The 13202-nt window shown below is 40.1% G+C and overlaps 1 protein-coding gene across 4 annotated transcripts in view; it reads right to left on the bottom strand.

Moving 5' to 3' along the window:
• POLA1 (DNA polymerase alpha 1, catalytic subunit) overlaps positions 1–13202 on the bottom strand; it is a 285573-nt gene that overhangs the window by 267540 nt on the left and 4831 nt on the right. For all 4 annotated transcript variants that reach the window (XM_072994276.2, XM_072994275.2, XM_078390450.1 and 1 more), the window contains exons 5-12: positions 11622–11737; positions 11326–11388; positions 10796–10900; positions 6569–6761; positions 4616–4778; positions 3735–3913; positions 863–975; positions 195–311 (exon numbers count right to left, since the gene is read on the bottom strand). In XM_072994276.2, the coding sequence (XP_072850377.2) occupies positions 195–311; positions 863–975; positions 3735–3913; positions 4616–4778; positions 6569–6761; positions 10796–10900; positions 11326–11388; positions 11622–11737 (1049 nt within the window). The remainder of the gene's footprint in view (positions 1–194; positions 312–862; positions 976–3734; positions 3914–4615; positions 4779–6568; positions 6762–10795; positions 10901–11325; positions 11389–11621; positions 11738–13202) is intronic.

The following is a 13202-nucleotide window of genomic DNA, read 5'->3' as shown; positions in this document are numbered from 1 at the left end:
TAATACAATCTACCATACTGTTTGTCTTTGATCCCTTCTGTTAGTTCCCTAGATACATCAGTCAATCATCTGTAAGGAGTTATAGATGTCCTGTATCCTTTAATACATCCCAATTTCTTCTTGTCATTACTTCTCCACCTGAAGATATCTACCACTCAGCTTAAAAACCTAAGATAGGGAGGGGATACACAAACCTTAGATTTGTACTTCATGATCTTGTATTTTTCTGCAACTCGATCATTAAATTCCTGATAGACATCCATCATAGTCACAGGATTCTCTGTCTCTTGGTCAGAAGATAACTTAATTCGCTTCAAAAAGAAATATAGCAAATATTAGGATGGCAAGTTTTTGTTTAAAACTTTAAAGCACTACACTATCCTTCCCCAAAGAATGGAGTGGTATAGCAAAAGTAAAGGTGAGCAAATACAGCTTCACTCACTCAGACTACATTTTACCTGGGATCAAAAATTAAGGGTTAAAGTCAGACTTGGAAGAAGAAAGGTAACATAACACTACATATATTTCAAAAAAACGTACAGCTGATGTTGTATTGACACTAGGCACCAAGTGATTTATGAGAGTTACAAAACCAAACCCTTCCCCCCATCCACTTAACATTATTAGGTGTCATTACTTCTTTTTTCAATATCTATACCATTTATAGAGCACTTTTCTACTGCTCCATTATTTTCCTCTATGTTCCAGTCCATATTATGTGAAAGATAGCCATACTTTATTCCGTAATACATCATGAAAGCATTCAACGTGATTTATGCCTGAGTTAATGCCTTTTGCCTGAATAATCTCAGTAAAACAGACTGTTTTAAGACTGCACGGTTACCAATATAAAAAGACATACCGATTCACGTGGCAGCAGGTACACTGTTCTTTCAATATTTTTAACTGTCACACAGCAACTCGCATAGGACTTTGCTGATTCAATCCACACTTTACCAAAGAGAAACACCACTCCTAAGACGAGAGAAAAAAGTGAAGACAGAGACAATGCATGTTAATCAAAACAGCTAAGCACAGCTGCTAATGGAAAAGCTGCAATACTAAGAATTACTGAATAAACACACTAATTCACCCATGGGAACAGAATGATTTCCAATCTGTAGTCCCTAATTAACAGCTCCATCTGCTGAAAGTCAGTACTCCACAGTCAAGTGATTGCTTTAAGAGTCTTGTACTATGCAGGCACGCATCACAATAGTATGCAAGCACTGAATGCCACCTTTTTGTAAGTAAAAGATCTTAAAACTATGTTTCCAAAGAATTTTTTTCTTCTCTATAACTTCCATTTCTCTTGCTTTCTAAATGATATTTTCACTCTTAAAATGTTATTTTAACGTATTTACTTAATTGTTTGATTTATTGGCCAGCATCCACTTGCGTAGCTACACCAGCACAACAGGAATGACATCGGTAGCAGGAGCAGACTACCGCTAATCAAAGAGTCTTCAGTTCTGGATTGCACATGACTTGCACGCAATGAGATAAAACGCATGCGTAACCCAAGAGAGCAGCAGAAACTCTTCAATTAGCAGCAACCTGCCACTGCCAATGACATCACTCCTGCTGCAGATATGCAACAGAATTTTGGCCACTGAATTACTATCATTTTGTCTGATGTATTCCATTAGTCACTTTTAATGTCTTATTTGGAGGACAAAAAAGCATTTTTTTTACTGTAAATGGACAGTGCACTGCAAAAAAACTTGTAACAATTGTTAAAATTGCACATTGTCATTGAATTTCTTTAATCTCTTCTCTCATCTTCTGAGATATATCAAACTTTTGGGAGAATTTCATCTCTATATTGTGAGAATGGATTTACAATACCTGCTGTCACCTTCCTTAAGATCAACATGGATTATGTCATTCCTAATAGTTCAGTCCTGTTATAATCATGTACTAAAAGACACTGTATTCAAGACCACAAGTAACACTAAACAATGATTTAGAACTACACTATCCAATCTCTGAAAGCCTTCTCCTCCCTTTTACCACCTGTGCAGCCAGAAGAACTTCACTGAGCCACAGATCCTTTATCCAGGAGGCTCATCATGGTAGTGCCAAATCATGATTCTAGCTTTACGTGTGAATACAGCCTGAGTGCAAAATTCTTACATATTCTGAAGTAATATGAATCCTTCATACAAGGCAGTTAATACCTCATTTGCTATAACTATCATGATTCTCTTAAACAAAAAGTACTGCCAAAATTTTTATCTTTTTCTACATTACTAATTGAAACCAGGTGCAGTCTTCATTATTCATCCTTGAAAAGTTATGATGACAGGATCTCTTTTCATAATCAAGGAACAGAAGTCTTTTCATAATTATGCACCATTCAGAAACCACCATACAGAATTCAAGATAAAAGTGAGCACATTATACAAGGGGCTTCAGGGGTAGGATTTTTTCCCCTTGCTAGTCACCAATTTCACCAGAGGCTTGTCAATTATCACCTGTTATCACAAAACTTTGTACACAGTCAGCATACCAGAAGATATCGTAAGTAAAGACCTTGCCAAGTTATAAATGATGTTAAATTATTATTTTTTTGCTATTAAGCTTTAAACTGAAACATTAGCCATTAAATTTCATTTTGCATCTTCCTAAATTAGATGTGCATAAAGATTAAGCTAAATGACATTAAAGATCTAAAGAACTGGATACAGCAGGGCTTTTACCCAGAAACCTTTTGCATGTCCCTGGAGTTTATTATAAACAATAATGGTACTGAACATATAAAACATTATTAAATACTGTATATACCCAGGACAACTTTCAGGTCTGAAGTCAAATTGCATGGGAAAATGACAGAAAGCTGAAAGCTTCTGTCCTCTCACCACATATCACCTTCCCCCAGTGCCCTCCAAAACTGAAAATAAGATTTTGAAAGCCAAATTTCCATTGCTGCCCACTATATCCCTCTATGTTTGAGAGTCTAAAATGTAAAAGATTCCCCAGTCCTCTAGAGATGATTTTGAGATGCACAGGAGACTCAGGTAGGGGGTTAGCCTTCCCTGTTCCAATGAACGAAGGAGTTCGAAGGACAATTCAGTGGTTCATGGGCATCTACTTCTTTATTATGCCTGTTCAGTGTTGACAGAGATATCTTATTTCACAATCAGCAAACAGCCTCAATTTCAAGGAAAAGCAAGTACAGTGGTGCCTCATAGCGAGGTTAATCCGTTCCGGATTAACCTTCGCTATGCTGAAGCATCATTGAACGGATCAAAAAAACCAATTGGAACGCATTAAACATCGTTTAATGCGTTCCAAATGGGCCAAATACTCACCGTTCAACGAAGCTTCGTAATGGCCGGCAGCCATTTTCGCGCCCTCGCCTCGCTTAACGAGGGCGCGAAAACGCTGCGCGCGCCCATTTTGGGCCATTTCCGGGCTTCCGGCGGCCATTTTGGCCGCCGAACAGCTGATCGTCGGGCTTCGTTTTGCGAAGATCGATAAGCAAAACGCTTACCGGTCTTCGCAAAGCGAATTGTGTCCTATAGGAAAAACGTTAAGCAATCGCATTAGCGATCCGAAAAAACGGATCGCTATGCGATTTCATCGTTATGCGGTGCGCTCGTTAAGCGAGGCACCACTGTACTGTAAACACTGAGTACTTTTAGAATCAGTGCTTTGATCAAGAAAAGACTTTGGTGGAGAAGAGAGAAGGGAAGAGTGATTATAAGAATGGATTCAAGATATACACTTGCCTGGCTGATTATACTGATCTTCGTAAGCATCCAGCCAATAAAACCTAAAAACCTGCTGCCCATCTTCACCACTTATTAGTGGAAGTTGACTGGAATCTACTTTTATTTCTGAAGACAAATGCCCATCTTCATTGTCATCAATACTATCCCAACAGGAAACATCAGGGAGGGACGAGCTTCTGAAAAACAGCAAAAGAAGAAGAAGAAGAAACAAGAGAGAAGAAGAACGAAGAAGTAGTTGTTGATGTGTGAAAATCTCTTTGAATAAAGTTATCTGGAAATTCAGTCATGGCAACTGAACTTCTTTCTTGTTAAGGTAAAATGTTTGGTATTCCTCCAAGCAGCTTCTTCCGTCTGAAGAGAGTTGATAGGAGGTCCCTGATATACACTCGAAGTTAGTTTTACTTTGCCCTGGTTTGAATAGGCTCGTTAGAAGAACAAAAGACTGGGGGTGAGGGATAATCACACTTCTGCAGTCCCTCTCCACCCATTGTCATGGATGGTTGACGGTTGTTCAGTGATCTTTCCTCTGTGTGCCCCAAATCCATCTGAGGATGGATGAAAGGGCAGCTTGATAAATAGGAGATAAATATTCAAAAAGATCTATTTTAATTTTAAAACATGTAAACACACATGTTATGTCACAATGGAAGACATATTTAAGACTTTCATGCAAGCAAGGTAACATTTCTGATAAAATGTTTCTTTATTGGACCACTTATTTTCACTGGTCTAAAACTAGTCTTGCATTTTTAATGAAAATTCTGTATCTGTATAAAGTACTGGGATTAAAAAGGTTTCTTCAAACATATCATGATCTTTCTAGAAAGGAAGAAATTGCGGTTGAGAGAAATCCTTTACATTTTTGTACGAATACTTACAATAAATGTGAACTTGTCTTTACAGAGTCTAATTCCTGTGTTGGTCTCTCTTCTGATTTTACTTCTTCCTTCAGCACTGCACCCATTTCTCTTGCAGCTCCAATTTCCTCCATAGACTCATCAAAGTCTCCATCATCAAAATCCATTACAGCCAGTTCATATTCTGTGAATATTGTAAAAAGACTTTAACAAGAAACTCAATGCATTTAACCTCACCAATTTATATAAAATATTGTGTATTAACATTTTAACCCACCTTCACTTTAGGTTTTGGAGCCTCTAGGCCAGTCGCGGTGAACCTCTTTGGGCCCGAGTGCACAAACTTAACAACCCAGCGGGCAGTGGGCTATGGGTGCGGTGGCACCGGCAGAAGGGGGAATCTTGGGCAAGGAGATTCGAGACCCCACTCTGGATCCGCCGCCAGAGCTAGCAGCTCCGGATCCTGGCCCTGCCATCTGTTGAAGCGCCAGCACCGCGGCTGCAGCCGCCTCCGCAGGCTTTGCTGTGGGGGGGGGGGAGTTGTGATCTGGCCATTTATGGTTCACATTCCCCGCAGAAAGGGCTCTGAATGCCAGCTGTGGCACGCGTGCCATAGGTTCACCATCACTGCTCTAGGCTATTAAGGCAGTATAAGACCCAAATGCCATTATAGAGTAAAGCTATAAAATAACACAACAAACACCTGCTTCTTTCCCCCCCCCCCAGTGAGTTTGAGGTGGGTTAAATAAGAATACATTGTGAAGTAAATAAAAATACTACATAGAACAGTAAGCAAGTCAAAGATCATTTCTGAGAACATTTCTGTATCTTTGTGGAGCACTGGCATCTCAAACGCAACAACACAGAGATGGAGATCACTGAAACAACACACTCCAGAGAACTCGCAATAAAAGTCTTATGACATAGCCATGTTTTTGGCAGAGATCTAAAAGTATGTCAGGCTGAGCCTGACATACTTGCTCTGGAAGAGCCTTTCACATAGTAAACGGCAATACCTAAGAAGCTCTGCTCCTACTAACAGCACAGCTGGAGTAAAGCTTAAGATCTTGTACAGAGTTGAATTAAGGCTGGATTAAGGCACAGGCTAACCAATAAACCAACTGCCCTGAGTCCACTTTCTTTGGAGGCCACCTCCAAACTATTGTGCATGAGTGGACTCTTGCAGCACATTATTTTGTTTCTGCCATGTCTCCTCATGTGCTCTTTCTCCTCCTCTTTTACTTTTCAGGTGTACAACAGAATGATACTGAACCTATTCTTTCAAAGCAGAAAGTGCTGCCTAAAGACTGATTTTAGAGCATTCCATACGCTTTTCAGTAAAGTAAGCCTTTGTAAATACAGAATGTCTTCTGTTTCTAACATTCTGAAGATCATTTATTTCCAGATTATGTAGGCATTCTCTATATAAACATCCATGCTTAAGTATGAACCAGAGAACCGTTGCCAGGAAAGTTATGATATCAGAAGGCAGGCCAACAATGCCAACCTACAGCCCCATATTCCTAAGCACACCACTTGATGCACGAAATTGTAGTCTTTTACATTTAAGAAAGCGTAGGAATCTTTATTCACTGCACAAGTACATGCTGTCAATGTCATTTGAGTGAATTCAGTGATTAGCAGAGGAGGGGGGGCATTACATCCTACTCACCTAGAAGCACCATGGCCTTGATTGGGTAAAGGTTGGGAGGTACCAATAACCCAGTCTGTTACACACTAAAGGTCCCAACTAGCACCTGGACGCAACTGGGAAAATGTTACTGAACAGCAAAACACAATAAGTGTAAGATGAGACAACCATCTGTCAATGGTAATTTGATTAGGATTCCTGCACTGAGCAGGGGGCTGAACTTGATAGCCTGTTAGGTCCCTTCCAACTCCATTATTCCAAGAGTCTATGAAATATTTTAACAGTGTAAATGATTTAGAATATTAAGCACCAATGTACAATACCTTTACTAACTTCTTCTTCTTTCACTTTTACCATTTCACTATTTTCCATAATGTGCATTTTATTTTCAGGAACATCACTTTCTTCTCCAACTGCCTCGTTTTTTGCTGTGCACACTGAAGACTTAGAATGAGATGAATTGATGGCAGAAACGTTTTTGTCAGACGTGACAGTTTTCAGGATTGCAGATGTTCTCTGTAAGCACAGTTTTAGAAGAGGCAGCCGTGTTAGTCTGTGCTAGCCTCTCAGGCAAAAACAAAAGAAAAATCAAAAATAAAGAAGAAAGAAACATTGTAGCACCTTAAAGACTAACTGCTATGTCTTAATGTAAGCTTTTGTGGACAAGTTGGAAGAAGGGGACTCGTCCACAAAAACTCATATTAACATATAGCAGTTAGTCTTACAGATGCAACAACAATTTTGTCCTCTTTATTTTTTCTTTTTCTTTTTTTTTCTTTTTGGCTGTAAGCACAAATGATTTGAATTAAAACCTGTTCAGTAATAGAATTACTATCAATGCAACTCTTTAAAATCTGTTCCAGCTATCTTAGATTGTTCTATTTAGCAATTCTTTAAAAACTGCTCATTCAAGCACCAAAATAAGGAAAGTTAGATTTTTTTTTCCTAACCATTCTTTCCTACAGCTTCCCTGCTGTAAACCTCTCCCATAATGACATACTTTTTAATGTCTAAAAAAATGAAGATGTGCTCTTATACTGAAGGGCACAAAATTAGGCATCCCAGCAGTCTAGTCAGCACAATAACTTAATTTTTCCAATAAAAACAAAACCTAGTAATCTTGGCTAGCATAAAAGAACCCTTTACTTTAACCACCATGCAACATTCCATTTGCTTGCATAATAATATCACTGAACCCCAAGATATCATAGAAAAATGGTACACACATATAGATCACAATTACATCTCACATTTCTAAAATGAACTCAATTCTGTTGCATCAACCAAGGCAAGAAAATGCAACACACCACAGGTCCCCAACCCCTGCTCTGCGGCCAGGTGCTGGTCCATGGCCATGGCAGAACCGGGCCGCGGAGACAGATCTCCCACCCCACCCACCGGTGCCCCTCCCCTCCATGAATGTACCCCCCGCCATCCACACATGCACGCGAGCACCCTTCGTGCATGTACGCAAGCGCACCTCAACCCTCCTCACGAGCGCACCCCAGCCCTTCATGCATGAGCACAACCCACCCCTCCATGAACACGTTCCTCTCCTTCGCGCCCCTCCCTTCCGCGAGTGCACCCCACCCCCCCAACTGGTCCGCAACTCAGAAAAGGTTGGGGACCACTGCAATACACAGCATCTCCCCTGAACACTGAATTAACACCGTGATTAATTTAAGATGGAGAAATCTGGAATGCAAAAGATTCTTGAACGCTCTGGAGCAGTTTTTGGCTGATAAGGCTGACAGGTCTTCATCTCACTATGGCCTGGTAAGATGGAAAGGGCTATCAATAGAATGACTCTCATGTGCCCACTCTGGTGTCATGGAAACCATAATGCCTCTTGGTTTACAAAAGATGTACAGGCAATGAAATCAGTTATGACTAAAATATGACTAAAAAGTGGCAATAACTCTTTTTTTGAGCCTAATATGCTGCAGTCAAAAGGACAAAACATTATCTTTTACCTACGCTATTCCATCTTCAATTTGTTATTCAAGAGATTTTTTTCTGAGTGGTGAAGAAGTTGTTAGAATATGACTCAGCTGTGGAACTCTGGGTCACTTGCTATAATAAATTTGCTAAACACTTTGAAGAGAAAGTTGCTCATATTAGGTTGGAACTTCATTCCACAGATAATACAGTGTTAGGGCAGTTATCAGTGTCAGTTGTTGCAGCCTGATGATGTGGACAAGATACTTGAATTGGTCCGTCTCACCACATGTAAGCTTAACCACTGCCCATCTTGGGTAATAAGATCTGGCACAAGCAGACTGGCTAAGCAGGTCCAGGGGGTGGCAAACTACCTCACAAAATGATGCTTGCCTTGAAACCAGTGGTTGTGCACTCTCCTAAAGAGGACGTCCCTGGTCTCAGAGAACCATCTTCCTCTCAACAATATCCCCTTTTTGGGGTAAGGAACTTAAGTGTGTGATGGCTGGGCTTCTGTAGAAATTCTTGGAAGAAACAGATTATCCGAATCCATTTCAGTCTGATTTCAGTCCATGGTGTGGCACTGAAGCAGCCTTGGTCATCCTGACTGGTGATCTGCTCCTGAATAATGGTCATCTTGCCACTTGAGGCTCAGGTGAACATAGTGGCTCAGAGTGACTGGGGCCCTCTTTAACTGGCCCACCAGCTACAACCATTCCTGTTCATATATTCATAATCTCCTGGTTAGAACACTGTAATACACTTTACATAGGGCTGACCCTGAAGACAATACAGACGCTGAAGTGAGTGCAGTGTGCAACAGCTAGACTGCTAACAGGGACAACTCTCTGAAAGAATTGTGCTGGCTGCCAATATGCTTCCATAGAATTAAACGTTCCATGCTTAATGTTCAAAACATTCAAAATGACTTTAAAAGCCCTAAGCGGCTTCGAACCTAGATAGTGGAACACCTCTCCCTATATATGCCTGCATAATGACTAAGGTTTGCTGAGTGGGGCTCCTCTGTGTGCCACTGTAGAGAACCATCCATTATGCAGAAATGCGGGCAAGGGATTTTTCAGCTGTAGCACCCCAGTCACGGAATACTCTCTCAGCGCAAAACTAGCTTCATTTTATTATCACATTAAAACATTATTATTTTCCAAAGGCTTCACAGATCATGGCTTTACTCTGCCCTGAGCTCTCATGATGTAAGATGGAATATAAATTTCTAAATAAATTAGTGAAACATTCTGTAATCAGGGAAAATTTTACCTCATGTAGAAAGTCCAGAATGTAGGCCTAGGAGCAAGGAGACCTGGATTCAAATATCCTCTTTGCCACAAAAACTCACTGGGAGAGGCAATGCTAAAACAACTCCTTAAACACAGTGGTGCCTCGCAAGACAAATTTAATTCGTTCCGCAGTTAATGTTGTCTTGCGAAAAATTCGTCTTGTGAAATGTGTTTTCCCATAGGAATGCATTGAAATCTAATTAATGCTTTCCTATGGGCAAAAAAGTCAGAAGAAAGGCAACTTTGGTTTTCAAAGGGTTTATTAAGTGCTCTTTAAAGCCATACATATTGTGCAGATGACTTAAAAAATTCAGTCAAAAAACTTTAACTTTTTAAACATCATAGAAAAACATTTAAAAATCAGCAAACATGAGGCAGGAACAAAAAACAGAAAACATTTGTCTTGTGAAGCACATCCATAGGAACATTTGTCTTGTGAGTCATCAACACACACACCCCAAATTGCCAAAACCATTTGTCTTGCGAGTTTTTTGTCCTGCGAGTCATTTGTCGTGCGGGGCACCACTGTATCTCAAATGCAGAAGTAGGTGATCCCTTTTACACTAAAAAAAATTATACAATCTGCAAGCTTTCATAGATCAGGACCTCAGGCGTGTACCAGTGTGAGGACCTTAATGTTCAAAAGTTCATGGCAAGATGGATTTTACAAGGCTGCATTAGAGCTGTTGTTTAAAGTTGCAGTTGATGCAGCAGTGAATTGGGTATCATACCCCAGTTCTTCAAACTAAGAGGCACAGGCCATGCGCGCGGACACATTCCTATCTGGCCTTTATTTAAAACGGACATGTCACTGCTTGGCAGGGGCGGGGAGGCGACACAGAAAATCCAGGTCCTTAATCTGGGAACCGAGGTGATAATTTAGTAAACTCAGTAGATTTAACCAATTGGGATCAGATTACAGTCCAAATAATATTACCTAGTGGTTGCAGTACTGCTCACATATTGCCTTTTTAGTGGTCTATAAAGGTATCACGGTACTCTTGCATTTGTATTTTGCATTGACCACATGGCTCCCTTTTATTTCAATGGAATTATAAGGATAACAAGAAATAGCTGCTCCCCCCCACTCCCTGCACCAACAAGAAGACACAGGGACTCACAATATCAGTGGAGCAGGACTGTATTGACCACACGTCTCTCTTTTGTTTCAATTAAATATCTCACATACCTTGAAAACCTTATCAGGGTCACCATAACATGGTTGTAACTTAACAGCTCATAACACACAACAGAATTTAAAACAAATAATATTTTTAAAACTTCAGGAGTTTTAATGTTTTCATTTGGGGAAATTACCTTGGACACTGCACTTTGAGACTGCACAGAAAAAGGATTCAGAGGTGTTTCAAAAAGTCTCTTCTTTTTTAGCACTGCAACTGGTGGCGCTGATATGTGAACAGGCTAAAGGGGAAGAAAATTAAGCTGTAACTGATTTAGTGGAATTTACAAAGGAGAAGCTTCTCACTGTTCTGCATTAAGATACTTAAAGTCTTGATTCAGTATTTCTGCCTCTTCCTTCTCTCACATTAGAAGCCACCACTTCCTTGGAGAAATGACAGGATATGCATGAAATAAACAAAATTCTACCCTCCAAGCAAGGCCCGTCAGAGTTTACAAGAGACAAATTAAGCTGACTTTTCTACCTCTGAATCAAAACATATGCAAGCTTCCAGATGGCTGAAGCATTATTAGGCTAATTAAGACAATAGAAATATATTTCACCAACATACATTTGATGTTCTCTTTAGAGTATCTGCAGAAAAATACATTTAAAAACCGTATTTTGCTTGTCTATCATCTCCCCAGAAAACATTATTCAGTCCTACCTCAGCATTCAGATCTTGCAGAATGTCTCCTAGCAAATCATCCTTGGACAGGTCAATAGCTTTCTGTAAAATGAGACACTTGTGCTCAGTAAATGGTAATAAATAAAATTTTTATGGCATCAACAAAACCAGCTTTTCCAATCTACTAAAAACAATTGTCTGCTTTGCTTCCACTGTACTCTTTTTCATGTAAAGGAGAAAGAAATAATAGGAAACATTAAAGAATGTTGCGTGCAAATTATTACTACTATTACTATTCAGATCCTTTTATGCAAAAAAGGTAATACAATACTTACATCAGTATTTCTCTTCCCTGTATTGGCCATAAACATAGATTTAATAGTGTTTGGTTTTGTTACCACAGCCTTCTTCACATTTTTCTTGTCATTTATGGAAGTTATGTTTCTTTTTCCTACCAGTATAAGATATAAACAACATCTTAAAATATGAAAAATCTATTCATGAGGTAACATAAGTTACCAAGTCTACAGCTTTGCCCAAAAGCAATGCTAAAACATTATTCAGCTTTATAACAGTAAGCCTAGCCTCTGCACAGCTGTCAAACCCCTTCCTTCCCAGCATAGCCAAAAATATTTGGAAACTTTTCATTTTAGTCGAAACACAGTTTAGTATGCTGGCAAAAAACTAAACCCTTGAGAGAAACAAGCCAGACTCATGGTTTGAAGCAGCCTCATTTCCACTAACCAGAGTTAATAGTAGAGATGGGATATTTGTATTCATCTCACTTACTGCTTGTGGCATGGCGCTGCTGATAGATCTGGCAAGGAGTCGGGGTGACGAGTCTCCCCACTCGGCTGCTGTGTGGTCAGCAGCGCAGGGAGGAGGGGAAGCCCCAAATGGGCTACTTCCAGTGCTTGGCATGATGCAAACAGCAATGATCACAAGCAGTAATCGGACAGCCCGGTTCTGGGGAGAGGGTCCAATTGGCCCGGCCACCTGTGGTGGCGACAGTCATATCCATCTCCCCTGGGTGTTTAATACAAATATCCCATATCTAGTTAACAGTAACCAGCTTCTGACCAAATTTGTAGACAAGCTGCAACTAAACAAAAAATTGAAGCAAAAGTCTTCCAAACTGCTCTTCACAGCAGAAGTGAATTGCTAGGCTCGTTAAGGGAACCCATCCTCATTCCTGTGAAGCGGGGGTCTCCAAACTATTTTGTCCGGCCTATTCCCTTTAGCCTGTGTGCACATGCAGGGGGCGTGCATGTGCGCAGGCAGGGCATGGGCATGTGGGTGTCTGCCCCAACAGAATTGCCAAGATGTTGGAAATAGAAACTCTACTGGCTGCATTTCAGCAAGATCAGGAGGGTGTGGTCCCTACTGGGATCAAAGGACATGCAATCCTGCTAAGAAGCTGTCGACCCCTCTTTTATTTTAACAGCAATATTAAATATACAAGGGTGGCATTAAAACTCAATTCATCTAGAGGAAGAGAAGGAATAGACAGAAACATCTGCTTCTTTTTTCATATTAAATGCACTTTGTAATATCACTATAGCCTCAATTCTACTTAAGCTTAGGCATGGTTATCAGAAAAAAGACAGAGACATAGACTGTGTTTTGAGATCAGCTTTGTTTCAACAAGCTGCAATTAGATAGTCTAGATTCAGATAACACATCGAATTGTGGGTAAGTTTAAAAGGAAAAAGAGCTTTCCCTTTCTCCTCATACCAACTCCAAAAGGAGGCGGCAAGTCTGAGGTTCCTCTTCTCCAACAACAATCCTGAGCAAGATAACTGGGAGAAAGCTTTGACCTCATACTAATTCCAATTCTTGTAATACTAAGTGATATTTTGGCACTATGGCCTAAGAAGGCTCCTTTATTGTATAAATCCTCTGAACCTAATTAAATT

This window comes from Pogona vitticeps, chromosome 3 (genome assembly GCF_051106095.1).
Source record: "Pogona vitticeps strain Pit_001003342236 chromosome 3, PviZW2.1, whole genome shotgun sequence".
Lineage (NCBI taxonomy): Eukaryota > Metazoa > Chordata > Lepidosauria > Squamata > Agamidae > Pogona > Pogona vitticeps.
The sequence above is the reverse complement of the archived record's forward strand: the minus strand, read 5'-3'. Positions and strand labels throughout refer to the sequence as shown.